This window comes from Medicago sativa, chromosome 4 (assembly GCF_051527215.1).
Source record: "Medicago sativa cultivar Bolivia chromosome 4, Bolivia_mono, whole genome shotgun sequence".
NCBI classification, from domain to species: domain Eukaryota; kingdom Viridiplantae; phylum Streptophyta; class Magnoliopsida; order Fabales; family Fabaceae; genus Medicago; species Medicago sativa.
Genome location: NC_140752.1, coordinates 55,614,957 through 55,642,681, shown reverse-complemented (window position 1 = coordinate 55,642,681; position 27,725 = coordinate 55,614,957). Strand labels below are relative to the sequence as shown.

Sequence of the window (27,725 nt, the reverse complement as noted above, 5' to 3'; positions counted from 1 at the left end):
CATATGTCGACTTCTCACTATCTTGTAGCCTTGTTCTGACATTCGAGAATATCATAAACCCGTTCCAACAACAACTCTTTCCGAAACTTTTGGTCATGCTTAGATATATATATCCAACTTCTTCACTTACGGGTACATGAAGTATTGCTAACATCTTACCCGACATTGTCGGAACGTTCCTTCTTAACATGTCTTACATTCCCAGAGGATTCACACTTCTACTTGCTTAGTTCACCGGCCACCTTTTGGCACGATCAAACTTCTGAACTCACACTTTTCGGTGCTTCTTCATCACATACTTCGTTCCTCCTGGGTCCTATTCAGCTCTCAGGCGTCCGTCCTAATCGTCGAATGTTAAATTGAGTTGATCATGCTCAACTAACAACAACAACTAGAACTTCCACCCGGAACCCAATGGTCCCACTACCTTTGTTGTAACTTAATGACCCAAGGAACGGTCTGAATCGACCTGCTCTGATACTAAATGTAACACCCATACCAGAGGTATCTAGAAAGTCTAGCACGTGCGTTAAGTTTAGTACTGGATACATTAAAAAATATACAACAAAAAAATTTCGAATGAATATTATTTACAACAACATGCGTTCGTACAAAGATATACTACTTATCTTTTCTAAAGTATAATAAAATACATCCTTGAAATCCATCACATCCTGTTGCGGGTACGAACGATCACTTGTTGAAACATCCATTCGGCTACTAGCTTGCCATCCAACCTGTTTATCTGAAACAAATAAGGATTGGGATGAGACATAAGGTCTCAGTGAGTTCCCCTAAATTCTAGGCTATAGGTAACCTCAGGGGAAACCTACGGTCACCACGTGTCTACAATACAACCTGGCGGTTGATTATACGTGTGTGGTTATGCTTTCCTAGACGGTAGTGCATGCTAGACCCGTCATAGGTTCATCTCACTTGTTATAGGCTTCACTTCCTATACGTGTCATGGCGGTCGAGGGGAAAAAATCTAAGGCCGCATTGCCAAGAATGCGCTCTACGTATCGAGGTCTAAACATATCATGATCATGACACGATTCTAAACTGGACGATTAGGGGAAACCTAAGATCGTCATCGGTATCATGTTCATTACTTGCTCTATTCATGACTTGCACTTGTCTTATAGCATCTAATGCTCTTGTTCTTGAACTTATTCATGCATGGAATCATTCTTGCATGTCATAACATAATCATATCATAAACTACATGATCGTACGTAAGTTCATTCATTATTATGTTAGCGTTGAACAAACAATTATTATCTTGGTTCATTTTACGGAGAGCCCCGGGTGGAGTAACCCCGAGTACAATCCCATCATGACCGATGTACCTACATCAGACTCCCTCGGTGTCGTACGGGTCCCTTGCGGCTCGAACCATTCCCCTTGAGTCGAGAACCTCTCGTATCCCCCTGACGTGGATAACAAGAGACACGAACACCGACATGCAGTTATAAACTTAGTCTTGCGTGCTAGGTGCATGCGGGTCCTTTATGGCTTGAATCGTTCTCATAATGAGAACCCCTTGTATCCCCCTGATGTGGATAGCAAGAGACATGCCACCTACATATTACTTGTCATGGTCTCGCCGTTTATTTAGGTTAAACCTAATCATGCATACATGTTTACCTCGGAACCTTGATCGATCCGATTAGCGGTAAATACATACTTGTTCATGCTTGTAAATTCTTAATCATGGTGGAGAGATTAACCAATCAAACCACAACTTAACGTGCTTGCTATCTTATTCTTAATCATGTGTGAAGAGAATAACTTCGCGTCTTATCTTTCTAAGGATTCTTGCTAACTAGCTAGTTCTCGACAACTATGTCGAGGCTCTAGTTTTCCCTTGCTTAACGAATAACTTGCTACCCGATTCATGACATGATTCTCTCGTATGTTATGCTTTACTACCATGTTAAATACTTGCTTCACCTTACAAGAGTTTTACTTGGAAAACCTATGCCTTGGGGATTAGTTATGAAGGATTGACATTTATAAAAGTTTACGTGAAAGTGAAAGCCGCACCGGAGCATGACAGAAAGGCAAGACGAGAAAACAGGGCAGCATCCACTGTTCACTCGCCTTGAACTCGCAGTGGCGAGCTGGTGGCGAGCTGCCACCCCTTCCTGCCCTTCTTGCTCGCAGTGGCGAGCTCCATACTCGCCGTGGCAAGTTGGTGCAGAACAGCACCTGCATAATTGATGTTTTAAGCCAAAAATCATCATCACTAAGCGTCCCAAAGCATATGGCATCTCTAGTTATCATAGGAAATCTGAAAAACAGTCTTGAATCAAGCATTTACAAGTATAGAAACCATAACAATGGAAAGGGCAACATAACACTAAATAAAACCCTAGAATTCATTCTTACATTGCAAGTTAAATCACATGATCCCATAGGTGGGTATTCTATCTTTGGAACTCACCTAGTAAGTTTCTTGAGACATCTCCAAGTTCCAAGCAACCAAACCCTAGCTTGATCCACTTTCATTCTTGACTCATAACTTACAATCTTGTCATTCTTTCTTGCAAATTAAGACACCTTAACCAAGAAGAAACCATCACTTGAATCATCTTGAACTTACCAACAAACAAACCCTAACTCTTGCCTTCAAGGTGACTCCAAAGCTTCCACTCATTCCATAATTGTTTCTTGCTTACTTTCCAATCCCATGAAATATGTTCAACATAAGCTCCAATCAACTACCAAGACCTTAGCTTCTTGTTCAAATCCAAACCCTAACCTTGAGTCCATTATTGAGAGGGGAAAGTAGAAGAATCAAGCAAATCCCAAGCTTCCTTGAGTTTAAGAGATCAAAAGGGAATAAGGTGAATTCACTTGTCAAGGGAGGAAGAAGGTTTGGAAGATTTGGTGGAGAGGAAGAGAGAGTGGCGTGAGAGAAGAGAAGAGAGAAGGAAGAGAAATCTCTTGCCAACATAGAGAGAGAAAGGACAAGTGAAAATGAGATATTTTGGCCAAACACCAAATAAATATCCTTTCCCGTGCAATTACCATTTTGCCCCTGCCTCAAACGTGTTAAAAACAACTCTGATACTTTTCCCGTATAAGCTGATATAACATAATAAATATTAACCATTATCTTACTTTCCATGAATTATTTCCTCTGGCACGATTAACGGGTAATATACCGATACTGACAGGCGGGATATTACATCCTACCCCCTTAAAAAAATTTCGTCCTCGAAATTTAGAGTTCGACTACCAATCATCATGACAAAATCTTAACATATATGGTTTAAGCCATACATATTCTAATCATACATATTCAAAGGGTTCGTCGTATTATGTCCTCATCTTGTTTCTTAACCCACATGTAACCGAACATAGCCTTCCTGATCTTACTATCACTCCAACTCAGCGTTATCTTAGTATATCATGATTTGGAACTTACCTTGCTGCACATAAACTTATTGTCTTGGTCTCGTATCTTACCGCTTAATAAAAACCATTCATAAAGGTATCCTATCATGAACATGAACACTCAGGATTTGCCTTTCAACTGGAATCCTACCGGAAACCAGGTTTTCCCTGCAGTGCTTACTTGTAACTTTAAAACATCTCTCATACTTACATCTTATCATGACTACATAATACATAAATCATTTTACTTATTGTACCTTGTGACACATGCCTCTTACTTGCATTACTCATATAAACGAATCCACGATTCACTTATCTCTTTTCAGAGCCTTAGGAAATCTTCTGATTTCATTGCAATCTCATTGCATCTTATCACACCCGAACTAATGGGTAACTCACGTAGCTTGACATGAAAAAGTGAAATCAACTGGCCACTTCATCTTAAAATCTAATAACCAACATTGTGGTTCACATGCTCTTGAAACTTTCTAGCAATTCCATTTGCACTTACGTCGAATACTCTTACACAATTCCGTGTATCCTGTATGATATTGGCTTCATACGAACATTGTCGTTTCCATAACATGTGCAAACTTCCAAGTGCCGCCTCTTGTTAAATGATAACGATACGTGTTCTAGAATCTTTCTTGTAGAAATTTTCTTAAGCTCTGGTATTTGGGTTCTTGGAACGAATAGATACATGACTAAAAAGATTTTATCATTTCCAAAACTGAATTTGTAATGGTGTACCACAGAACCACCGGACGAGTTTCTATATTTGAAAAAGATTTTACAACTCGCCCCAAACTTGTCCACAACAAGTTGGTCCTGTAGTTTGTACGTCTTAAGTGGGTTTACTTACTTACTTACTTACTTACTTACGACGTATCTCATGAGTTTCGAAAATGTATAATTCCATGAGTTTAAAAATAAGCATCGTTCCCGAGTTCCATAATACCAATCTTAACTTTAAAAGTCATAAATCATACTTTAACATTTCTTAACAAGTATCGTTTTCACTCAACAATATTGTATACAAAGGCATGAAGCTCATTGCATAAAACTCAAGAGTTGCATCTCCTTTCTTGTTATCATGCTCAACATTCGAAGATGGGTTCTTCCCTTTTTAAACCGATATACATACTCGCAAAACCGTTTACATATCCGTAGGAAACCCTTGGATCTCTCGACATTAACTTGTTCTTCTTCTTCTTCTTCGGAACACTAATCTTGATTCTTCACATCATCTCATTCGGTTATAGCTTGAGCGTTAATACTTTTTCCGAAAACCGATCATCATTCTTGATGCTTCAATTCTTTACTTGAGTCACGAAAGGTAACATTCTGAATCTTACATGTTTTCCATTATCATCGTTCATGCATCCTGACTAATTCATATATGGCAACTCTTGTCTTTCTCATTTTACTTAGGTGAAGACACATACTTAAAACTTTTACCTTAGCCATCACTAATTGAATAAGCATCCATCCTTACTTATCACTTCAAGAACTCCTCGCTTGTCTATTGATGCATTCTTGTTAAACTTGTGTTACCAACCGAATATTCTTTCATACTAACTTCCATGGCGCTACTCTGATTCCCACCGGTTGGCTTAAACCCTTACTCTAATCCGTTAGAGCGAATGAAACTTCACATTTCTGCTTACCACTTGAATACTTACTTCTTGAACTATTCTCAAGATCTTCCATGTTGCAACCAACGTCACAATCCTATACTTGTCTTGGGGCTAAACGTTGCGTTTTTGCTGGTTGGATTTACCTGCTGGGGTATGCATATGATACTTGAACTTGTTTCCGATCAAACTCGAATTCCTTGACAAACTCATCTAGCACTTGGACATACCTTTCTTGAACACCTAATCTTGCACCTTCGCATTCTCGTATACTATATTTTGCTTAATCATAACAATGCTTGCTCGTTAATTTTTCTTTTAAGGAAAACTTCGTAAACTAGCGCACGAGTCATTGACGTTGATGATTTCTACTTTATATATATTGAGTTTAGGCCCCGGTCGTTACTCTAAATCATAGAACGATTTGATAACACACACGTGCCACCAAACCTAGACTCTAATAAGTCTAGTCCGCTCTACGATTGCCGTAGCAAACCGGTTCCTAGAAAATCTCTTGTGAATTTTTAAAATGTCAACTTCAATCACCCATACGCGTAAATCTTTTCTAAAATTCTTTTAAACTTTATAACTCAACATCATATCGAGCCTTAGCAAGTCAATTAAGCAAAACATAGGTTCAAGAGATACGTCATAATTCCACAAAATCCGAGAACCTTGTGATTTCTCATAACTTTGCACTGCTTTAACTTCTTACTTCATACCTCATGCATAAACATCTGTGACTTTCCTTCTAGATGTCGGAACTTCTATACTCTTGATCTTGATTCGTTCTTGACTCTTAACACATTAACTTCCAAAGCTACCTTAAACCGTATCGATTTCGTTGATGGTTGCCCATGCCTTTTTCCTTGGAAATCTTAGGGTATGATATGCATTCATTACTTGATGTCACAAAAGATTTTCATCACATAAAAGATTATTGTGAAGACATCTCCCCAATAGTCATTGCAAACCATAGGAACGAACTGGTATGTTTCAAAAAAACGGAAAGTTTCGTCCCAGGCTTGATATTGGTGAGCTTCTCCAACTCTATTTTTCAGAAAACATTCTTTACATGAAATTCTTATTCTCAAGTATACAATGCTCATCATTCATTCCTATCATCGTAAAATATTCTATAACATATGCATGGCAGCATCAACCTTTTTCGATACAATTCTTGGCACGTCGGAATCAATGCCTTACTCCTGATAACATAAAACTTTCTCTTGAATCCGTAACTTCCTCAGCTAAGAATAGCTTACCTCTCACATTGCCACTTACACGACTTTCCGAACATACATGTCCTTAACTTCATTCACATAATACTATTCCTGAGAGCCCGCTGACTCCGTCAACATATGTCGACTTATCACTATCTTGTAGCCTTGTTCTGACATTCGAGAATATCATAAACCCGTTCCAACACCTCTTTCCGAAACTTTCGGTCATGCTTAGATATATATATCCAACTTCTTCAGTTACGGGCACATGAAGTATTGCTAACATCTTACCCGACATTGTCGGAACGTTCCTTCTTAACATGTCTTACATTCCCGGAAGATTCACACTTCTACTTGCTTAGTTCACCGGCCACCTTTTGGCACGATCAAACTTCTGAACTCACACTTTTCGGTGCTTCTTCATCACATACTTCATTCCTCCTGGGTCCTATTCAGCTCTTAGGCGTCCGTCCTAATCGTCGAATGTTAAATTGAGTTGATCAGGCTCAACTAACAACAACAACTAGAACTTCCACCCGGAACCCAATGGTCCCACTACCTTTGTTATAACTTAATGACCCAAGGCACGGTCTGAATCGACCTGCTCTGATACCAAATGAAACACCCATACCAGAGGTATCTAGAAAGTCTAGCACGTGCGTTAAGTTTAGTACTGGATACATTAAAAAATATACAACAAAAAAATTTCGAATGAATATTATTTACAACAACATGCATTCGTACAAAGATATACTACTTATCTTTTCTAAAGTATAATAAAATACGTCCTTGAAATCCATCACATCCTGCTGCGGGTACGAGCGATCACTTGTTGAAACATCCATTCGGCTACTAACTTGCCATCCAACCTATTTATCTGAAACAAATAAGGATTGGGATGAGACATAATGTCTCAGTGAGTTCCCCTAAATTCTAGGCTATAGGTAACCTCAGGCGAAACCTACGGTCACCACGTGTCTACAATACAACCATGCGGTTGATTATACGTGTGTGGTCATGCTTTCCTAGACGGTAGTGCATGCTAGACCCGTCATAGGTTCATCTCACTTGTTATAGGCTTCACTTCCTATACGTGTCACTACTTGCTCTATTCATGACTTGCACTTGTCTTATAGCATCTAATGCTCTTGTTCTTAAACTTATTCATGCATGGAATCATTCTTGTATGTCATAACATAATCATATCATAAACTACATGATCGTACGTAAGTTCATTCATTATTATGTTAGCGTTGAACAAACAATTATTATCTTGGTTCATTTTACGGAGAGCCCCGGGTGGAGTAACCCCGAGTACAATCCCATCATGACCGATGTATCTACATCAGACTCCCTCGGTGTCGTGCGGGGCCCTTGCGGCTTGAACCATTCCCCTTGAGTCGAGAACCTCCCGTATCCCCCTGACGTGGATAACAAGAGACACGAACACCGACATGCAGTTATAAACTTAGTCTTGCGTGCTAGGTGTATGCGGGTCCCTTATGGCTTGAATCGTTCTCATAATGAGAACCCCTTGTATCCCCCTGATGTGGATAGCAAGAGACATGCCACCTACATATTACTTGTCATGGTCTCGCCGTTTATTTAGGTTAAACCTAATCATGCATACATGTTTACCTCGGAACCTTGATCGATCCGATTAGCGGTAAATACATACTTGTTCATGCTTGTAAATTCTTAATCATGGTGGAGAGATTAACCAATCAAACCACAACTTAACGTGCTTGCTATCTTATTCTTAATCATGTGCGAAGAGAATAACTTCGCGTCTTATCTTTCTAAGGATTCTTGCTAACTAGCTAGTTCTCGACAACTATGTCGAGGCTCTAGTTTTCCCTTGCTTAACGAATAACTTGCTACCCGATTCATGACATGATTCTCTCGTATGTTATGCTTTACTACCATGTTAAATACTTGCTTCACCTTACAAGAGTTTTACTTGGAAAACCTATGCCTTGGGGATTAGTTATGAAGGATTTACATTTATAAAAGTTTACGTGAGTGAAAGCCGCATCGGAGCATGACAGAAAGGCAAGACGAGAAAACAGGGCAGCATCCACTGTTCACTCGCCTTGAACTCGCAGTGGCGACCTGATGGCGAGCTGCCACCCCTTCCTGCCCTTCTTGCTCGCAGTGGCGAGCTCCATACTCGCCGTGGCGAGTTGGTGCAGAACAGCACCTGCATAATTGATGTTTTAAGCCAAAAATCATCATCACTAAGCATCCCAAAGCATATGGCATCTCTAGTTATCATAGGAAACCTGAAAAACAGTCTTGAAGCAAGCATTTACAAGTATAGAAACCATAACAATGGAAAGAGCAACATAACACTAAATAAAACCCTAGAATTCATTCTTACATTGCAAGTTAAATCACATGATCCCATAGGTGGGTATTCTATCTATGGAACTCACCTAGTAAGTTTCTTGAGACATCTCCAAGTTCCAAGCAACCAAACCCTAGCTTGATCCACTTTCATTCTTGACTCATAACTTACAATCTTGTCATTCTTTCTTGCAAATTAAGACACCTTAACCAAGAAGAAACCATCACTTGAATCATCTTGAACTTACTAACAAACAAACCCTAACTCTTGCCTTCAAGGTGACTCCAAAGCTTCCACTCATTCCATAATTGTTTCTTGCTTACTTTCCAATCCCATGAAATATGTTCAACATAAGCTCCAATCAACTACCAAGACCTTAGCTTCTTGTTCAAATCCAAACTCTAACCTTGAGTCCATTATTGAGAGGGGAAAGTAGAAGAATCAGGCAAATCCCATAGCCTTCCTGATCTTACTATCACTCCAACTCAGCGTTATCTTAGTATATCATGATTTGGAACTTACCTTGCTGCACATAAACTTATTGTCTTAGTCTCGTATCTTACCGCTTAATATAAACCATTCATAAAGGTATCCTATCATGAACATGAACACTCAGGATTTGCCTTTCAACTGGAATCCTACCAGAAACCAGGTTTGCCCTGCAGTGCTTACTTGTAACTTTAAAACATCTCCCATACTTACATCTTATCATGACTACATAATTGATAAATCATTTTACTTATTGTACCTTGTGACACATGCCTCTTACTTGCATTACTCATATAAACGAATCCACGATTCACTTATCTCTTTTCAGAGCCTTAGGAAATCTTCCGATTTCATTGCAATCTCATTGCATCTTATCACACCCGAACTAATGGGTAACTCACGTAGCTTGACATGAAAAAGTGAAATCAACTGGCCACTTCATCTGACAATCTAATAACCAACATTGTGGTTCACATGCTCTTGAAACTTTCTAGCAATTCCATTTGCACTTACGTCGAATACTCTTACACAATTCCGTGTATCCTATATGATATTGGCTTCATACAAACATTGTCGTTTCCATAACATGTGCATACTTCCAAGTGCCGCCTCTTGTTAAATGATAACGATACGTGTTCTAGAATCTTTCTTGTAGAAATTTTCTTAAGCTCTGGTATTCGGGTTCTAGGAACGAATAGATACATGACTAAAAAGATTTTATCATTTCCAAAAATGAATTTGTAATGGTACCACAGAACCACCGGACGAGTTTCTATATTTGAAAAAGATTTTACAACTCGCCCCAAACTTGTCCACAACAAGTTGGTCCTGTAGTTTGTACGTCTTAAGTGGGTTTACTTACTTACTTACTTACTTACTTACTTACTTACTTACGACGTATCTCATGAGTTTCGAAAATGTATAATTCCATGAGTTTAAAAATAAGCATCGTTCCCAAGTTCCATAATACCAATCTTAACTTTAAAAGTTATAAATCATACTTTAACATTTCTTAAAAAGTATCGTTTTCACTCAACAGTATTGTATACAAAGGCATGAAGCTCATTGCATAAAACTCAAGAGTTGCATCTCCTTTCTTGTTATCATGCTCAACATTCGAAAGGGGTGCATAGTATGCTCAACAGTCCAGCCCTGCATAAAAGGTGTTCTTGACCCAAAAGCCTCAAAACCAAATATCTTTATGCATAGTATGTTTCTAGAGGTCATAGGAAACTTGTAAAACATTTGAATGTCAAGCATTGGCAAGTATAGCAAGCATAACATAAAAAGGGGTGCTTACACACTATATGCAAACCCTACAATTCATTCTTATCTTACAAGTCAATAACATAAACTCAAGGTGGGAAAATCTATCTAAGGAACTCACCTAAAAGATTTCACTTGATTCCCAAAAGCTTCCAAGCATCAACTTCCCTTCATGCCTCAAAACCCTTGCTTTATGGTCCTTATTGCTTTCTTGATCAAACCATCTCACTCTTGTTGTTTTCTTGCAATCCATAACATCATCATCCTTGCTAGCTCATCTGTTGGGTATTTGTATGTTGGCTTCACTTTTGCCTAAAACAAATATTCACTTCAGATGTGGAACACAATGTTCCAACATCAAGAGTTGTTCTGTACGTTCTGGGCCTGACCTATGTTTACGCACGCGCCTGCTTGATTAAAGGAATCCACACCAGCATGTGTTGGTATGAACCGTGTGCAATTATGAAGAGATCAGAACATATGTGATTTCTTAAGGAATTGATGAAATGACTTAGGAAAGTATTTTTATGTGACTTTTAATAAAGCCTATTTTATAGGAGTTTCTATATCCGTCCATTGCTTAATGAAGAAGTCACTGATCCGATCTGAAGCATGATTGAAGGAATGACACGCCTTGCTTCAGTATATAAAAGGCTGCAAGACCTGAAGATATTCATTCAAGACATTGGTTTACAAATAGAGTTTTGTTTAGGTTTTGAGTCATATATCTTGTGAGCCTTTCCTGTATCATCTTGATACATGTTTAGGACCGTGCTTTGAGTTGTAATACTGTGCACTACTCCGAAGCTTTTAAGCAAGGAGATAGGTAGATTGTGAACTGCATCTAAGATTTTAAGCAAGGTTGCAAGTTGTTGTTTTTCGAGGGTAACCTCATTTGATTTGAGTCTGTAATTTGGGAATCACAGGGGATTGTGATCTTTTGTAAGGGAGTGAGATGGGATCTCAAATCTAGGAGTTCCTAGGTTGAAGTCTAGTTGGGGTAGGTCCTAGGTCATAAGTGCAAACGTGGTTTGCTGAGAGCTTTTGAATACGGACTTTACTAGTGGATTTCCTTCCTGGCTTGGTAGCCCCCAGATGTAGGTGACGTTGCACCGAACTGGGTTAACAATTCTCTGTGTCTCTTTTCTTTCTTGTCCATTATTTGATTTATGATAATTATGTCTGTTAGCTTAATGTTCTAAACATCATATACAACATCTGTTTACTGTGTCCTGTGTTGGAACATCGTTTAGAACATCGTAAGTCTAACGTGCCAGAATAACAATTGGCATCAGAGCAGGCACCCTGCCTGTTATTGGGTGAGATCCAGAGGAGATCTATTCTGGCAATATGGAGAAAGAAGGAGGATTCGTTAACAGACCACCTCTGTTAGATGGAACCAACTATGACTACTGGAAGTCACGTATGTATGCATACCTAAAGTCCATAGACAGCAAAACCTGGAAAGCAGTGTTAAGAGGTTGGGAACATCCAGTTGCCCTTGATAAAGATGGCAACAAAACAACTGTCCTGAAACCGGAAGAGGAATGGACTGCTCCTGAAGATGAATTGTCACTAGCAAATTCAAAGGCGTTGAATGCTCTCTTCAATGCGGTAGACAAAAATATGTTCAGACTCATCAAAAAGTGTGATGTCGCCAAAGATGCTTGGGACATCCTCAAGACAGCACATGAAGGAACCTCTAAAGTAAAAAAGCTCAAGAATTCATCTCTTAACAACCAAATTTGAGAATCTAAAAATGCAGGAGGATGAAACCATCCAAGACTACTACATGAATGTATTAGACATTGCAAATTCATTTGATTCTCTTGGTGAAAAGCTGTCAGATGAGAAATTGGTGAGAAAGATTCTCAGATCCCTTCCAAAAAAATTCGATATGAAGGTGATAGCTATTGAAGAATCTCAGGATGTCTCTAGTATGCAAATGGAAGAACTCATAGGTTCTTTACAGAACTATGAGCTTGTTGTTGACAACAAAGGTGAGAAGAAAGGAAAAGGTATTGCTCTTACAGCAAATGCAGCTGATAATGATGAGTGGTATGAAGATGCAGAAGATGACAAAACCGCAGATGATATGGCTATGCTGGGTAGACAGTTCAACAGACTTTTAAAACAAGTCAATAGCAGAATCAGAGGCAGTGGGCAAAACATCCGATTCAACATTGACAAGCAACAAAGCAATCCAAGGTATGACAGAAATAATGACAAAAATGTTCAATACAAAGGAGTGCAATGCTTTGAATGTGGAGGTTATGGTCACATTAGAACTGAATGTGCAACCTTGCTCAAGAAACAAAAGAAAGGGATGTTGGTTTCTTGGTCTGATGATGAAGATGGAGATGGTGAAGGAGATGCTGCCAAAGTTGTCACTGCCTTGACTGGAAGAGTGATACCCCTGTGTAATTCTTTTGATAAAGACCTTGCTGGTAGGGAAATTGTGGTACCTGACCATGATGATACAGACATGTCTAAGCTTCTAGCAGAACATGATGAGATTATCAACCAGCTCCAGTATAAAAGATCTAATCATTCGAGCAAAATTGCTGATCTTAATCATAAGGTAATATCTGACAAATCTCATCTTAACAATGCCTAACAACAAGTTATGATGAGTGCTGAAACTGATGTTTTTACTAAGTTGTTAGATGGTCAAACTATAGAAGAACCTAATGACATAGAACATACTCATGAACCCTTGATAAATGAACATAAGATTAGTAACTATGTCCAGTCTCTAGATCATCATGAGATAAATAAAAGTGTGAACTCAGTTGAAAAGTTAAATTTTGTAACTTCTTCCAGCACAGTGGATAACCCTGGAAAAATGTTAGAACATCCTTCAGAACCTCACCTAACTAAGCCTGAAAAAGAGTCTTCCACCTGGAAATGTCCTCCTAGCAACTTACAAGGACATAAAAATCTGTTGTGTTTTAATCTGTGCAAAACACCTGAACTGTATCAATCCAGATCTGTAGAGAGTGAAACATATAAAGAAAGGAAATTTAAATGTGTGGGTCTGATGATTCATACATCTCCAACAACATCTGATGAGAAGGGTTGGTTCTTTGATAGTGGTTATTCTAGACATATGACTGGTGAATACAATTACTTTGAAGACTTGAGACAGGTTGATGTTGGCCCTGTTACCTTTGCTGATAACTTTAAAGCCGGAGTTATAGGAATAGGAAGCCTTAAGAAGAGAAAGTTACCTAAGTTGACAAATGTGCTTCTAGTCGAAGGACTCCACTCAAACCTGATTAGCATAAGCCAGTTGTGTGATCAGGATCTAGAAGTTACCTTCAGGAAGACTGGATGCAGAGTTGTGAACAAAGAAGGAGAAACCATAATGAAAGGGGTCAGATCTAGAGATGACTGTTACAAATGGGACTCAGAATATGAGGAACAAATTGAGATGTTGCGAGTAATGATTGAACATCATAAGGTATCTGCCACTACTCAAGTTGAAGATACTGAAGGTGGAGGAAGTATGGGCAGAGATTTGGTGTCTATGCCAGATACTAAAAATACTATTGAAACCAAATCTATTTCCAGTATCAGTTCTGATAATGTGACAGGGAACAAGTCCAAACTAGCAATACAAGGTCCTGCTCTGGAAGAAAAATTCAAAATTGTTGAAATCCTTGACTCTATAGTTGATTTTAAATTCTTTTGTCTTCTGGTATGTGAAACTTTTATTCTAAAAGATAATGATGGGTATCTTCAAAAAGATGTCTGTGTAAAAGAACACAGAGTTTATAATGACACATGTCTTCCTGTTCTAGTGTACAAGAAATCTTGTCTGTACCTTGAGCAAGCTTCCAGACCTTGGCTTAAGAGATTCTCAGAGTCTTGTAACATTCAAGAGTACAAGAAAAGTGATGCAGACAAGACCTGGTCTGTAAAGAAAGAACATGAAAGATTCCTGGCTATCCTTACCTACCTTGATAATATTGTGCTTGGAGGAATGTCAAATCAAAGGTTTCCACATTTGATTTATCAAATACAATCTGGGACTGAGAAGAGGCTGGCAGGAAAAGTGATCTATTTTCTGGGTTTGCAAATGACGAATTCCATCTGTATCCGTCAAAGCAAGTATTCCAGGAATTTTGTGACAAAGGTTGGACTGGACAAAACCAGTCATAAGAGAACTCCCGCTGAAACTCACTTCAAGCTGAGCAAAGATGAGAATGGTGTAGCAGTTGATCAAAGCCTGTACAGAAGCATGATTGGAAGTCTCCTATATCTTACAGCAAGCAGACCTGACATAACTTTTGTTGTAGGGGTTTGTGCTAGATATCAAGCAGATCCTAAAATGAGTCATCTTGTTCAAGTTAAAAGGATTCTGAAGTACATAAATGGCACCACAGACTATGGGATTCTCTACTCTCACGGTGGAAGTTGCAAGTTGATTGGCTATTGTGATGCAGATTGGGCAGGTAGTGCAGATGACAGAAAAAGTACTTCAGGAGGCTGTTTCTTCCTTGGAAACAATTTGGTGTCTTGGTTCAGCAAGAAACAAAATTCAGTGTCTCTATCAACCGCAGAGGCAGAATATATTGCTGCAGGAAGTAGCTGCTCTCAGTTAGTCTGGATGAAGCAAATGCTGGAAGAGTATGATGTTCAACAAAATGTTCTAACATTGTACTGTGACAATCTAAGTGCTATCAACATTTCCAAAAATCCTATACAACATAGCAGAACAAAGCACATTGACATCCGGCATCACTTCATTAGGGATCTTGTTGAAGACAAAATTGTAACTCTGGAGCATGTGACAACTGAAGAACAACTGGCTGACATCTTCACAAAAGCCTTAGATATCAAGCAATTTGAGAAACCACGAAGCAAGCTGGGTGTTTGCATCCATGAGGAATAGCAACCACTGTTCAAAATGTCAGGTACTTTCAGCTGTAATTTATGCTTTTGTCACATCTCAATTTGGCATATTTTATGGTTAAAAAGGGGGAGTAGGTATATCCTTGTTGTATGTTACCTGACTATGTGCTCGAGGATGTTAAGACATCCGATTCTGGCCTTCTGGTTATTTTAATTTTATTGTATTCGTGTTGGTTTAAAATAAATAATATATATATATATATATATATATATATATATATATATATATATATATATGAGTGCATGTATTCAGGGGGAGTAAAAGAATATCTGGTTGTACTCCTTGAGGGGGAGTAAGCTTCTGCGTCCCTGAATGTTCCTGTGGATGTTAGAACATCCTGATGGTTTGAGCTACTGAGTACTGTATTTCTATATTTCTCTAAGTAGCGTGTTGTGACAGTTGGCTGTCTGTTAGGATGTACAGGAATTTATTTGTCCTTATACGTCCTCTGCTGCAAGACTCTGATTTTCTCTCTGATACCTTTTAGTTTCTCTTGTCTGCAAAATTCCATATGTTAATTGTTGAGTGAAAATAGTGGAAGCAGAATCTGAGACATGTAATATAATTCTTCTAGTCCTGAAGATTATGTGTGAAGACTGAAGAACTATATTTTGGTATCTTTTGGAAGTCTGAGAATGTGAACCTTTCTTCAAGGAAGATTTTATTTGTGAAGATTGAAGGAAAGGTTGCGTGTGCTATCTCTCTGTTTTTAACAGGTGTAGGCTGAATTTGTTTTAGCCAAAAATTTGCCAAAGGGGGAGATTGTTGGATATTTGTATGTTGGCTTCACTTTTGCCTAAAACAAATATTCACTTCAGATGTGGAACACAATGTTCCAACATCAAGAGTTGTTCTGTACGTTCTAGGCCTGACCTATGTTTACGCACGCGCCTGCTTGATTGAAGGAATCCACACCAGCATGTGTTGGTATGAACCGTGTGCAATTATGAAGAGATCAAAACATATGTGATTTCTTAAGGAATTGATGAAATGACTTAGGAAAGTATTTTTATGTGACTTTTAATAAAGCCTATTTTATAGGAGTTTCTATATCCGTCCATTGCTTAATGAAGAAGTCACTGATCCGATCTGAAGCATGATTGAAGGAATGACACGCCTTGCTTCAGTATATAAAAGGCTGCAAGACCTGAAGATATTCATTCAAGACATTGGTTTACAAATAGAGTTTTGTTTAGGTTTTGAGTCATATATCTTGTGAGCCTTTCCTGTATCATCTTGATACATGTTTAGGACTGTGCTTTGAGTTGTAATACTGTGCACTACTCCGAAGCTTTTAAGCAAGGAGATATGTAGCTTGTGAACTGCATCTAAGCTTTTAAGCAAGGTTGCAAGTTGTTGTTTTTCGAGGGTAACCTCATTTGATTTGAGTCTGTAATTTGGGAATCACAGGGGATTGTGATCTTTTGTAAGGGAGTGAGATGGGATCTCAAATCTAGGAGTTCCTAGGTTGAAGTCTAGTTGGGGTAGGTCCTAGGTCATAAGCGCAAACATGGTTTGCTGAGAGCTTTTGAATACGGACTGCACTAGTGGATTTCCTTCCTGGCTTGGTAGCCCCCAGATGTAGGTGACGTTGCACCGAACTGGGTTAACAATTCTCTGTGTCTCTTTTCTTTCTTGTCCATTATTTGATTTATGATAATTATGTCTGTTAGCTTAATGTTCTAAACATCATATACAACATCTGTTTACTGTGTCCTGTGTTGGAACATCGTTTAGAACATCGTAAGTCTAACGTGCCAGAATAACATCATCTCATATCCAACCCAAAGCTTTATTCAACAAACCCTAGTTCTTGATTTATTCACATCCATGGCCTTAGCTCACCAATCAATCTTCAATCATCTTCCTCTTTGTTTCTTAACCAAGAATAAACCATAGCTTACACCAAAACATGCTTCAACTTCCAACTTGATCAAAACCCTAACTTTGAATCCATTCTAGAAAGATAGAAAAGAGGAATCAAACAAAACCCCAAGCTTAAGAGACGATGAGAAACATAATCTAGGAGCATGCCATAAGAGGAAGTAGTTTTGATGAAGTTGTGAGGTGAGGAGAAGGAGGGAGATCGATGGAGAAGAGAGAAGAGAGAGCTCAAAATCTTTCTATAACCAAGAGAGAGAAAGGAAAGAAGGAAAATGAGATATTTTTGGTCCTTCACCAAATAAATATCTTCCTCTCGTGCAATTACCAAATTGCCCTTGCCTTAAGCGTGCTAAAACCGTCTCTGATACTTAATCCGTAATGAGCTGATATTACGTAATTACCTAATAAATATTATCCATTAAACTTCCTTTTCAAAATAAGTTCTCTGGGACGATCGACTGATACAGTTCTGATACTGACAGGCGGGATATTACATTCTATCCCCTTAAAAAATTTCGTCCTCAAAATTTAGAGACCACCTACTAATTCTCATAACAGATTCTGACCAAGCCCACTCTAAAGATCTTGAAGTATACTTTCTTCGTTAGAACACGTAACTTAACTTCTTTCTTTATCCGCATTAAAACGAATAAAATCTCTCAATCTTATTATCTTTGTTAAATCACTGAGCTATCTCAAAACATCGCGTTTGAACCACATCTTTACTGCATGCAACTTGGTCATCTTGTATCCACAACTTAGTTACTTTACTTGGCATATACCATTAATTTGAATAACCTTCATTAACTAAAACACTTGGGATCTACCCTGCAGTGCTCCTTTGCATCAAAACATCTTATCATGTACACATCTTACCATGCATACATAACCTTTCTCACTGAATTTGCATTACTATCGCAAACATTCTTCACAAGGATTCTTATTACCAAGTCCATGACTACCGATTGAATTTCTGTTGTGCTACTCTGATTTCCACCGGTTGGCCTTAACCAATACTCTATTCCGTTGTGACGAGTGAAACACCACATTCCTGTTTACCTCTTGGATTCTATCTTCTTGAACTATTTCCAGGATCTTCCATGATGCAACCTTTCTCTAATTCTCACCACTGCTTTGTAAGATCAAAACTCACGGTGAACTTATCTTATACTCTTAACACTTTACTTGGAAATAGACCTTACGTTCTTACTGGTTGGTTTTACCTTCCAATATACTCGTCATTCCGAAACTTGTTTCCAAGCGATCTTGACTTAGAGAGCATATCTTGATTCTTAGTGTACCTCCTTGCTACTACATACTTGCTACCCTCATGAGTCGTCCTCACGACTTTCCATGGTAGACTCCTCTTGCTCTCGGCATATTTTCCTCGAACATCTAACCTTGTATCTTTGTATTCTATATTTTGTTTAATCATTCTTATGCTTGCTCGTTAGTCCTTCTTTTAAAGAAAACTTCATAAACTAGCACATGGGTCATGGACGTTGACGATTTTCCACTAAATAATATTTATACTGAATCTAGGTCCCAGTCGTCACTGTAAAATCATAGAACGAGTCGATAACACATATGTGCCATCAAACCTTAGTTCTAGTGAGTTTAGCCCACTTTACGTGAGTCGTAACAATCTGGTACCTACAAAATTTTCTTTTGAATTTCGAAAATGTCAACTTCTATCACCCATATGCATATATCTTTCTAAAATCATATAAACTTTACGATTTAACATCGTAACGAGCCTTAGCAAGTCAATTAAACAAAACATAGATTCGGGGGATACTCTTAGTTCCACAAAATGAGAACCTTGCGCGTTCATGTAATCCTTCGCCACTTAACTTCTTACTTCAAGTCTTCACATCCGTAACGTCCAATCATATTACCGGAACCTCTATACTCTTGGTCTAAGCTCATTCTTGACTCCTGACGCATTAACTTCCAAGGTTACCTCAAGCCGAATCAATTTCATTAATGGTCGCCCATGCTTTTTTTTCCTTGGAAACCTTAGAGTGTGATATGCGTTTATTACTTGACGTCATAAAAGATTTTCATAGCACAAAAGGATTATGAAAACAACCCTCCAATAGTCAAAGAAACCCTGGAGATGAAATAACGGTTTTCGGAAAATATGAAATCTCATTCCAGGTTTGCTATTGGCGAGTTTCTTCAGTTCAATTATCCGAAAGGTATACTTTAGATACAATTATAATTTCTCAAGTAATCCAATGCACATCAGTCACCCCTAACATCATAAAAAATATTCTATCATCTATGCATGGCAAGCATCAACCGACTTCGATACAGTTTTTGGCACATTGGAAATCAATGCCTTAGTCCTGATGACATAAAACTCTAGCTTAAATTCTTAACTTATTCCGCTACAAGTAGCTTCCCTCTCAGCATGTTGCTCAATACAATCTTCCAAGCACTAGAACCTTGTCCACTCTGAGCATACAAGTCCTTAATTTCCATCACATAACCACTTCTTGAGAGCTTACTAACTCCGTCAACATACGTCGACTTCTCCTTATCTTAAAGCCTTGCGCTTACATCTCAGAATACAATTCCTTTCAACCAACGCCATCAGAACGTTCCTTCTCTTCACTATCTTACATTCCCGGAGGATCCATACTTCTACTACTTAGTTCACCGACCACCTTTTGGCACGATCAACTCTTACTAATGATCATTCCGAGCTCTCACTTCTGAGTTCACACTTTTCAGTGCATCTTCATCACATACTTCGTCCCTCTAGGGTCCTATTCAGCTCTCAGGCATCCGTTCTAATCGTCGAATGCTAGATTGAGTTGATCAAGCTCAACTAACAACAACAACTAGAACATTTACCCGGAACCCAATGGTCCCACTACCTTTGTTGTAACTTAATGACCCAAGGCACGATCTGAATCGACCTGCTCTGATACCAAATGTAACACCCATACTAGACGTATCTAGAAAGTCTAGCACGTGCGTTATCTTTAGTACTGGATACATTAAAATTTACAACATTAAAACTTCAAATGAATGTTTATACAACAACATGCGTTCGTACAAGAGATTACATCTTAAACTTTCTTAATACATAATGTATACATCCTTGAAGATCCACATCATCCGACATCGGGTACGAACCAACACTTGTCGCAGCATCCATTCGGCTACTAGCTTGCAAACCATCCTGATATCTGAAACAAATAAGGATTGGGATGAGACATAATGTCTCAGTGAGTTCCACCTAACCCTAGGCTATAGGCAACCTCTGGGGAAAAACCTATAGTCGCCACGTGTCTACAATACAACCTGACGGTTGATTATACGTGTGTGGAGTCTTGCTTCCCTAGACGGTATTTCATGCTAGACCCGTCATAGGCTTATCTTACTTGTTATAGGCTTCTCATCTTACACGTGTCATGGCAGTTAAGGGGAAACTAAAACCGCAATGCCAAGATACGATTTACGCATCAATGCCTTCACTTGCTAAAGTCATGACACAACTCTAAACCGGACGATTAGGGGAAACCTATGATCGTCGTCGGTATAACTCTCTGAACTTGCTTATTTGAATATGTTGCATCTAACAACATATCATCTCTTGCCACAAAAGTGACTCTTTCTAGCTTGCTAGTTCTTGACTATTTACTGTTATATTCCTTCTAGTTCTTGACAGTCTATGCCAAGGCTCTATGACATAACACATAAATGTATGATGAATATGCATAGTCAGATCCATTGATTATGTTAGAGTGTAACAAACAATTATCTTGGTTTATATTATGGATTAGTCCCGAGTGGAGTAACCCCGGAAGATAATCCCTTACTACCGGTGAAATGCTTAGCAAGAGCGCACCAGACTCCCTTAGTGAACGTGCGGGTCCCTTACGGCTTACCCCGTTCCCCTTGGAGAACCTTTTGTACCCAACCTTGGATGGAATACAAAAGACACGACACCTTAGCTTAGTGAAATGCAGCTCCCTTGCGGCTCCCTTGCGGCTTAACCATTCCCCTTGGGGAACCCCTTGAATCCAATTTGGATAACAAGAGACATGACACTCTTTCTTTCTTATAAGTCTTAGTCTTATGCATGAAAAATAAACTTAAACATGCCTTCTCTTTTATCTCGGATCCTTAAACGGTCCCACTAGAGGTAAGCTTAATGCTTGCTTAACTTACTTGTGAATAGATATCAATCGATTCACGTCTTGCCATACTCGTATGGCACTTAACTCTTATGCAGGGATAATACTTATATCACACCACACTTATCAAGCATACTTCTAATGTCTAGCTTTCTATTCTATTTCTTGACAACTATGTCAAGGCTCTACTTTGACTCCCTTCCTTAACGGTTGACTTGCTACTCGCTCTTAGCTTAACATTCTTTCTTTGCCATGATTTGCTAACTATGCCAAATACTTGCTTCTTCTCAAGAAAACTTTACTTAAAATTAGCCAATAGAATCTTGGATTGAGGGTTTTATTTCATAAAAGACTACTCGGGTAACACCGGCTTAAAGGACGTCAACAAGACCTGAGGCGAGCAAACAATGTCGTAAGCACTGTCTTGCTCGCGAGGCGAGCAGCATTACTAGCTGTGGCGAGTTGCATTACTCACGAGGCGAGCTAGGGGCGAGCAGTACCCCTGGTTCGGTTGTCTTGCTCGCCATGGCGAGCTCACTTGCTCGCGAGGCGAGCTATGACAGTCCAGCCCTGCATAAAAGGTGTTCTTGACCCAAAAGCCTCAAAACCAAATATCTTTATGCATAGTATGATTCTAGAGGTCATAGGAAACTTGTAAAACATTTGAATGGCAAGCATTGGCAAGTATAGCAAGCATAACATAAAAAGGGGTGCTTACACACTATATGCAAACCCTACAATTCATTCTTATCTTACAAGTCAATAACATAAACTCAAGGTGGGAAAATCTATCTAAGGAACTCACCTAAAAGATTTCACTTGATTCCCAAAAGCTTCCAAGCATCAACTTCCCTTTATGCCTCAAAACCCTAGCTTTGTGGTCCTTATTGCTTGCTTGATCAAACCATCTCACTCTTGTTGTTTTCTTGCAATCCATAACATCATCATCCTTGCTAGCTCATCTCAAATCCAACCCAAAGCTTTATTCAACAAACCCTAGTTCTTGATTTATTCACATCCATGGCCTTAGCTCACCAATCAATCTTCAATCATCTTCCTCTTTGTTTCTTAACCAAGAATAAACCATAGCTTACACCAAAACATGCTTCAACTTCCAACTTGATCAAAACCCTAACTTTGAATCCATTCTAGAAAGATAGAAAAGAGGAATCAAACAAAACCCCAAGCTTAAGAGACGATGAGAAACATAATCTAGGAGCATGCCATAAGAGGAAGTAGTTTTGATGAAGTTGTGAGGTGAGGAGAAGGAGGGAGATCGATGGAGAAGAGAGAAGAGAGAGCTCAAAGTCTTTCTCTAACCAAGAGAGAGAAAGGAAAGAAGGAAAATGAGATATTTTTGGTCCTTCACCAAATAAATATCTTTCTCTCGTGCAATTACCAAATTGCCCTTGCCTTAAGCGTGCTAAAACCGTCTCTGATACTTAATCCGTAATGAGCTGATATTACGTAATTACGTAATAAATATTATCCATTAAACTTTCTTTTCAAAATTAGTTCTCTGGGACGATCGACTGATACAGTTCTGATACTGACAGGCGGGATATTACAGCTAGTGTTTGTGGATGCATAGGTCTTGAGGCTTCATATGCCTATACAAGCTCAAAGCATGTTGTTGTTGGGTTGATGAGAAACACGACCATCGAGCTTGGTTAAGAACTTTTTATGAGGAGTGATATTTGTACAACCATTGTTTGTTACAACTTGTATCATAATTTTCTTTTTCTCTATTCTTATTGGTCAAAAACAATAGAGAAAGAAAAATGAAAAGAGAGAATAAGATCATAATCTGAATATGAGAGAAAATCGTCAAAAACTTGTCAGTAAATGATTGTACATATAATCCCTGTGAGCTTAGCTCCGTTGGTAAGGATATTGCATATTATATGCTGGGGCCGGGGTTCGAACCCCGGACACTCCACTTCTCCACAATTAAATTGTGTGAGCTCTAGTCACTAGGCTACTTGACCAAAAAAAAAAATGATTGTATAAATATCATTTTTATTTTTAACTTGATTAGGATGGAGTTTTAGGGGTTTATTCTAATGGAAAATGCTAACATGTGCCATAAGCCCTTATGACATGTTAAGGTACTATTAATGAAAATTATAAATTGGAAATTATGTCAAAATTTCTCAAGCTTTTAATAATTACATTTTTACAATAAATACTTACTACCGGTGAAAATCCTATCATGTGCTATAAAGACACAGGTAATATGACTCTGTTCTAATTTAAAGAGTGCTAATCTTGTGCCAAAAGATGTGGCTGAAGCTGCTTTGCACTTGGGATGTGATGAGTCTAAGGACGTTAGTGGTCACAATAATTTTTTTTAAATAAGGTCTCAATCTTATATTTGATGGATGATTCCTTATTAGAAATAGTAAAATAATATTTGTATGAATTTTTATGACAACTCTATATCTCATAATTACATTATTTTTTTATTTTTTTCTCTCTATTACTTTGATTTTCGTGTCAATACTTATTTTTGTTATAAATTTATAGTTATTTTTATAAATTATCATACAAATAGTTGTTCAAATAACACACATTTATGTTTAGATAATTTGTCGGGATAGGTGCACCGTACGTTTACTAAGATATATATAATTATTGTTTTTTGGGTCTTGTAAGTTGCATCAAAGCTACTACTCCCTCCGTCCCGGTATATCTGAGCCAATTTGGTTTTTCACACAGATTAAGAAAAATGTATAAATAAAGGGGAAAGTGGAATATATTGAATTGGGAATGATGAAAGTAGTATTAATTAGAGTTATATTGTATTGGAAATGATGAAAGTTGTATTGAAAATTGAAATGACTCGGTTATTTTGGGACACTTTTTTTTAGTAAATGGGTCAGATATTCTGGGACGGAGGGAGTATTAAGCTAGTACCACCACCGAATGTGTAATGATGCACGGTGTATATAACGTGGTCACCTTGTGAGTCAAAAGCACGACTTTGTTGGAACAAAATGTGTTTAACAATGAACCTTAAAGGGTTTTGATGATAACAAGGTATTAAAAATTGTAAATTGGACTAGCTAATATTTGTTCAAGTGTACAGGACCATAATTATAAAGTTACATCATCATTGGTTCTGAATGAGCAAATAAAGAGCTATGGAAACAACAAAAATTTGAAGCTTGGACGCTCCTGAAGGCAACTTGCTACTAAAGAGAAAAAGCGCTCCTGAAGTCAAGCTGCTCCTGAAGAAATAGCGCTCCTGAAGTAAGCTGCTCCTGAAGAATAGTGCTTCTGAAGACAAGAGGTCCAGAAGCCACATCATCAGAAGCTGCGTCATCAGAAGCTGCAGAAGTCATATCATCAGAAGCTGCATCATCAGAAGCTGCCTCATCAGAAGCCATTTCACCAGAAGCTGAATATCAACTGGATTTGCAAAGAATCAAGAATTGAAGAATTATCAATGCAAAAGCTGTCTATTGGATTCGAAAACACAAACAAAGGATTAGTGGAGTTTGCAACGGTCATTTCAAAGGTGTTTGAAGGCGTGTGTTTGCAATTTGGACGAAAGCGTTGACATTGTACTTTGTACGAATTGTACAACCACGTTCTCCACTACTCTGTTTTGTGTCCGCGCTACAGGACAAGAAAACAGCTCCAGAATACGGTTTCGCCTGCATAGATGTTCCTTTGGATAAGGAATGGATTTCAAATTTGTTCTTCATAGGACAACAGCCAAATCAGGCAAAAGATTATTGGTGAAAGATCAAGCTTCAACAACGACTCTTTGGTGTGCTGGCAATTTCACAACGTCTCTTTCACACCACTATATAAAGGAGTGAAGACCTAGAGAATTGGTAATGCATGAACTCTGAACGAAAGACTCACAAAGATTTTCAAAAGTACCAAACCTCTGCTGAAATTGTTCTGCATTCACTTAGAATTTCTGTGTCTCAAAGTCATATCTTAGAAATTCTTAAGTCCATTGAGTCTGTATCTGATTTGTATTGTGAGCACCTCTGATTGTATATCAAGTGTTCAACCTTAAACAATTTTCTGTGTAATTTTGTTTAGTTAGGAAGTCTCTTGCAGTTGTGCTTGAGCAGGAAGTCTCTTGATTGTGTTCTTGAGCAAAGGAAGTCTCTTGCTTGTGTGCTTGAGCATTGGAAGTCTCTTGCTTGTGTGCTTGAGCATTGGAAGTCTCTTGCTTGTGTGCTTGAGCATTTGTAATCAGATATTACTCATAGTGAAATCTCCTTGGAAGTGCAAGGGGGACTGGACTACTTCCGGATTGTGGAAGGAACCAGTATAATTGCTTTGTGTCGTTCTTCTTCTCTCTCTCTCTCTGTTTTATTCCGCTGCATTTAGATTCTGATTATCACTTCAGAAGCTGTCTCGCTTAGCTTCTGATCAGTGTGTTCAGTCTTTAGGAGAAAAGAAGAATTTTTCTAAAACACAATTCAACCCCCCCTTCTTGTGTTTTTCTCACCTTCAATTGGTATCTAGAGCCTTGGTCTGTTGTGTATCACTTAACCGTGCAACAGTCAAAGATCTGAGAAAAACATGTCTACTCCTACTCCTACTGGTCCTGGTGATACTAGCTATAAACATGTCTCACATGATTATAGTGATAGTAAGAAAACCAGTATTGGAAAAGTTCCAAAGTTCAATGGAGATGCTGAAGAGTTCTCTTGGTGGAAGACCAACTTTTACAGTTACATCATGAGCCTAGATGAAGAATTATGGGATATTCTGGAAGATGGTGTTGGTGATTTAGTCCTTGATGAAGAAGGAGCTGCTGTGGATAGAAAGAAACATACTCCAGAACTGAGGAAACTTTACAAGAAGCATCATATTATCAGAGGAGCTCTTGTCACTGCCATACCCAAAGCAGAATACATGAAGATGAGTGACAAATCCACTGCTAAAGCTATGTTTGCTTCTCTCTGTTCAAATTATGAAGGGAGCAAGAAGGTCAAAGAAGCAAAGACTCTCCTGCTTGTACATCAGTATGAGTTATTCAAAATGAAGGATGATGAAACTATTGAGGAGATGTACTCAAGGTTTCAAACCTTAGTTTCTGGTCTACAGATTCTAAAGAAGAGCTATGTTGCTTCTGATCATGTAAGCAAGATACTCAGAAGCTTACCTGCCAGATGGAGACCAAAAGTGACTGCCATTGAGGAAGCTAAAGATTTAAACACTTTAAGTGTCGAAGATCTTGTTAGTTCTCTCAAAGTTCATGAGTTAAGTCTTAATGAACATGAGTCTACTAAGAAGAGTAAATCAATAGCTCTTCCATCCAAAGGCAAGTCATCAAAAGCTCTCAAAGTGGTTGAATCTGAAGAGGAAGAACAGTCAAGTTCAGACTCTGAACCAGATGCTGCAGAAATGGCCATGCTCTCAAACAGACTTCAATATCTGGCCAAGAAGAACAGAAAGTTTCTCTCCAGAAGGGGTAACTCCAGAAGCTCAAGGAAAGAAGATCAGAAGGGATGCTTCAACTGTAAGAAGCCAGGTCACTTCATTGCTGAATGCCCTGATCTTCAAAGAGAAAAGTCAAAGGACAAGTCAAAGAGGTCTACATTCAAACCAAGCAAATTCAAGAAGCAGATTAAGCAGAGTTTAATGGCAACCTGGGATGATTTGGGTAGTGAATCTGGATCTGATAAAGAGGAAGCTGATGAAGATGCAAAGGTAGCTGTTGGGTTGGTAGCAACAGCAACTTCAGAAGCTGGGTCAGATTCAGACTCAGAAGATGAAAACGAGGTATATTCCAAAATTCCCAGAGATGAACTTGTTGAGTCACTTAAAGAACTTCTTACACATTTTGAAGTAAGAACCAATGAGTTGAAGGATTTAAAAGAAAAATATGCTGATTTGGTACAACAGCAAAAATCAACTTTATTGGATCTGAAAGCTTCTGAACAAGGACTTAGGGGCTTTGACTTCATGTGTAAAACATATGAAGATCAGCTCAGGTTCTTATGTCAGAAGCTACAAGAAAAGTGTAATGAAAAACCTTTAAGTAACCATGAAATTGCTCTTGAAGATTTTATTATATCTGGCATTGACAGAAGCAGAGTGGCTTCTATGATTTATAGCATTTACAAGAACAATGGCAGAGGAATTGGTTTTCCAGAAGTGAAACTGGAGAAAACCAATCTAAAGTCTTGTTGTGAATGCATCAAGGAAGGTCTGAAAACATTCTTTGTACCAGAAGGGGCTGAGTTGGAAACTGTTGTTCAATCAGAACCTGAAGCTTCTAGTTCTAAGGCTAAGATTATTTCAAAGCCAAAGAACTCTAAGTCAAAGGCTATGATCAAATCTGATTCCAAGACTTCAAAGGTTAGGATCCTGAAAAGATCAGAACCTATTCCTCAGAGTCTGGTGAAACCAAAATCTGGGGTTCTGAAGTCTAAGTTT

The 27,725-nt window shown here is 38.5% G+C and overlaps 1 protein-coding gene and 1 pseudogene across 1 annotated transcript; both read left to right on the top strand.

Moving 5' to 3' along the window:
* The first annotated feature begins 11,711 nt into the window (after window positions 1-11,711).
* Window positions 11,712-12,110, top strand: LOC146929984 (uncharacterized). Its single transcript, XM_085707451.1, has one exon. The coding sequence runs from the start codon at window positions 11,712-11,714 to the stop codon at window positions 12,108-12,110; it is 399 nt and encodes a 132-aa protein (XP_085563577.1).
* A 2,494-nt stretch (window positions 12,111-14,604) lies between these two features.
* LOC146929983 (secreted RxLR effector protein 161 pseudogene) lies at window positions 14,605-15,258 on the top strand (annotated as a pseudogene).
* Window positions 15,259-27,725: the final 12,467 nt, after the last annotated feature.

Coding starts and splice junctions, on each gene's coding strand:
- LOC146929984 (XM_085707451.1), top strand. CDS start 11,712: ATGGAGAAAGAAGGAGGATTCGTTAACAGACCACCTCTGTTAGATGGA.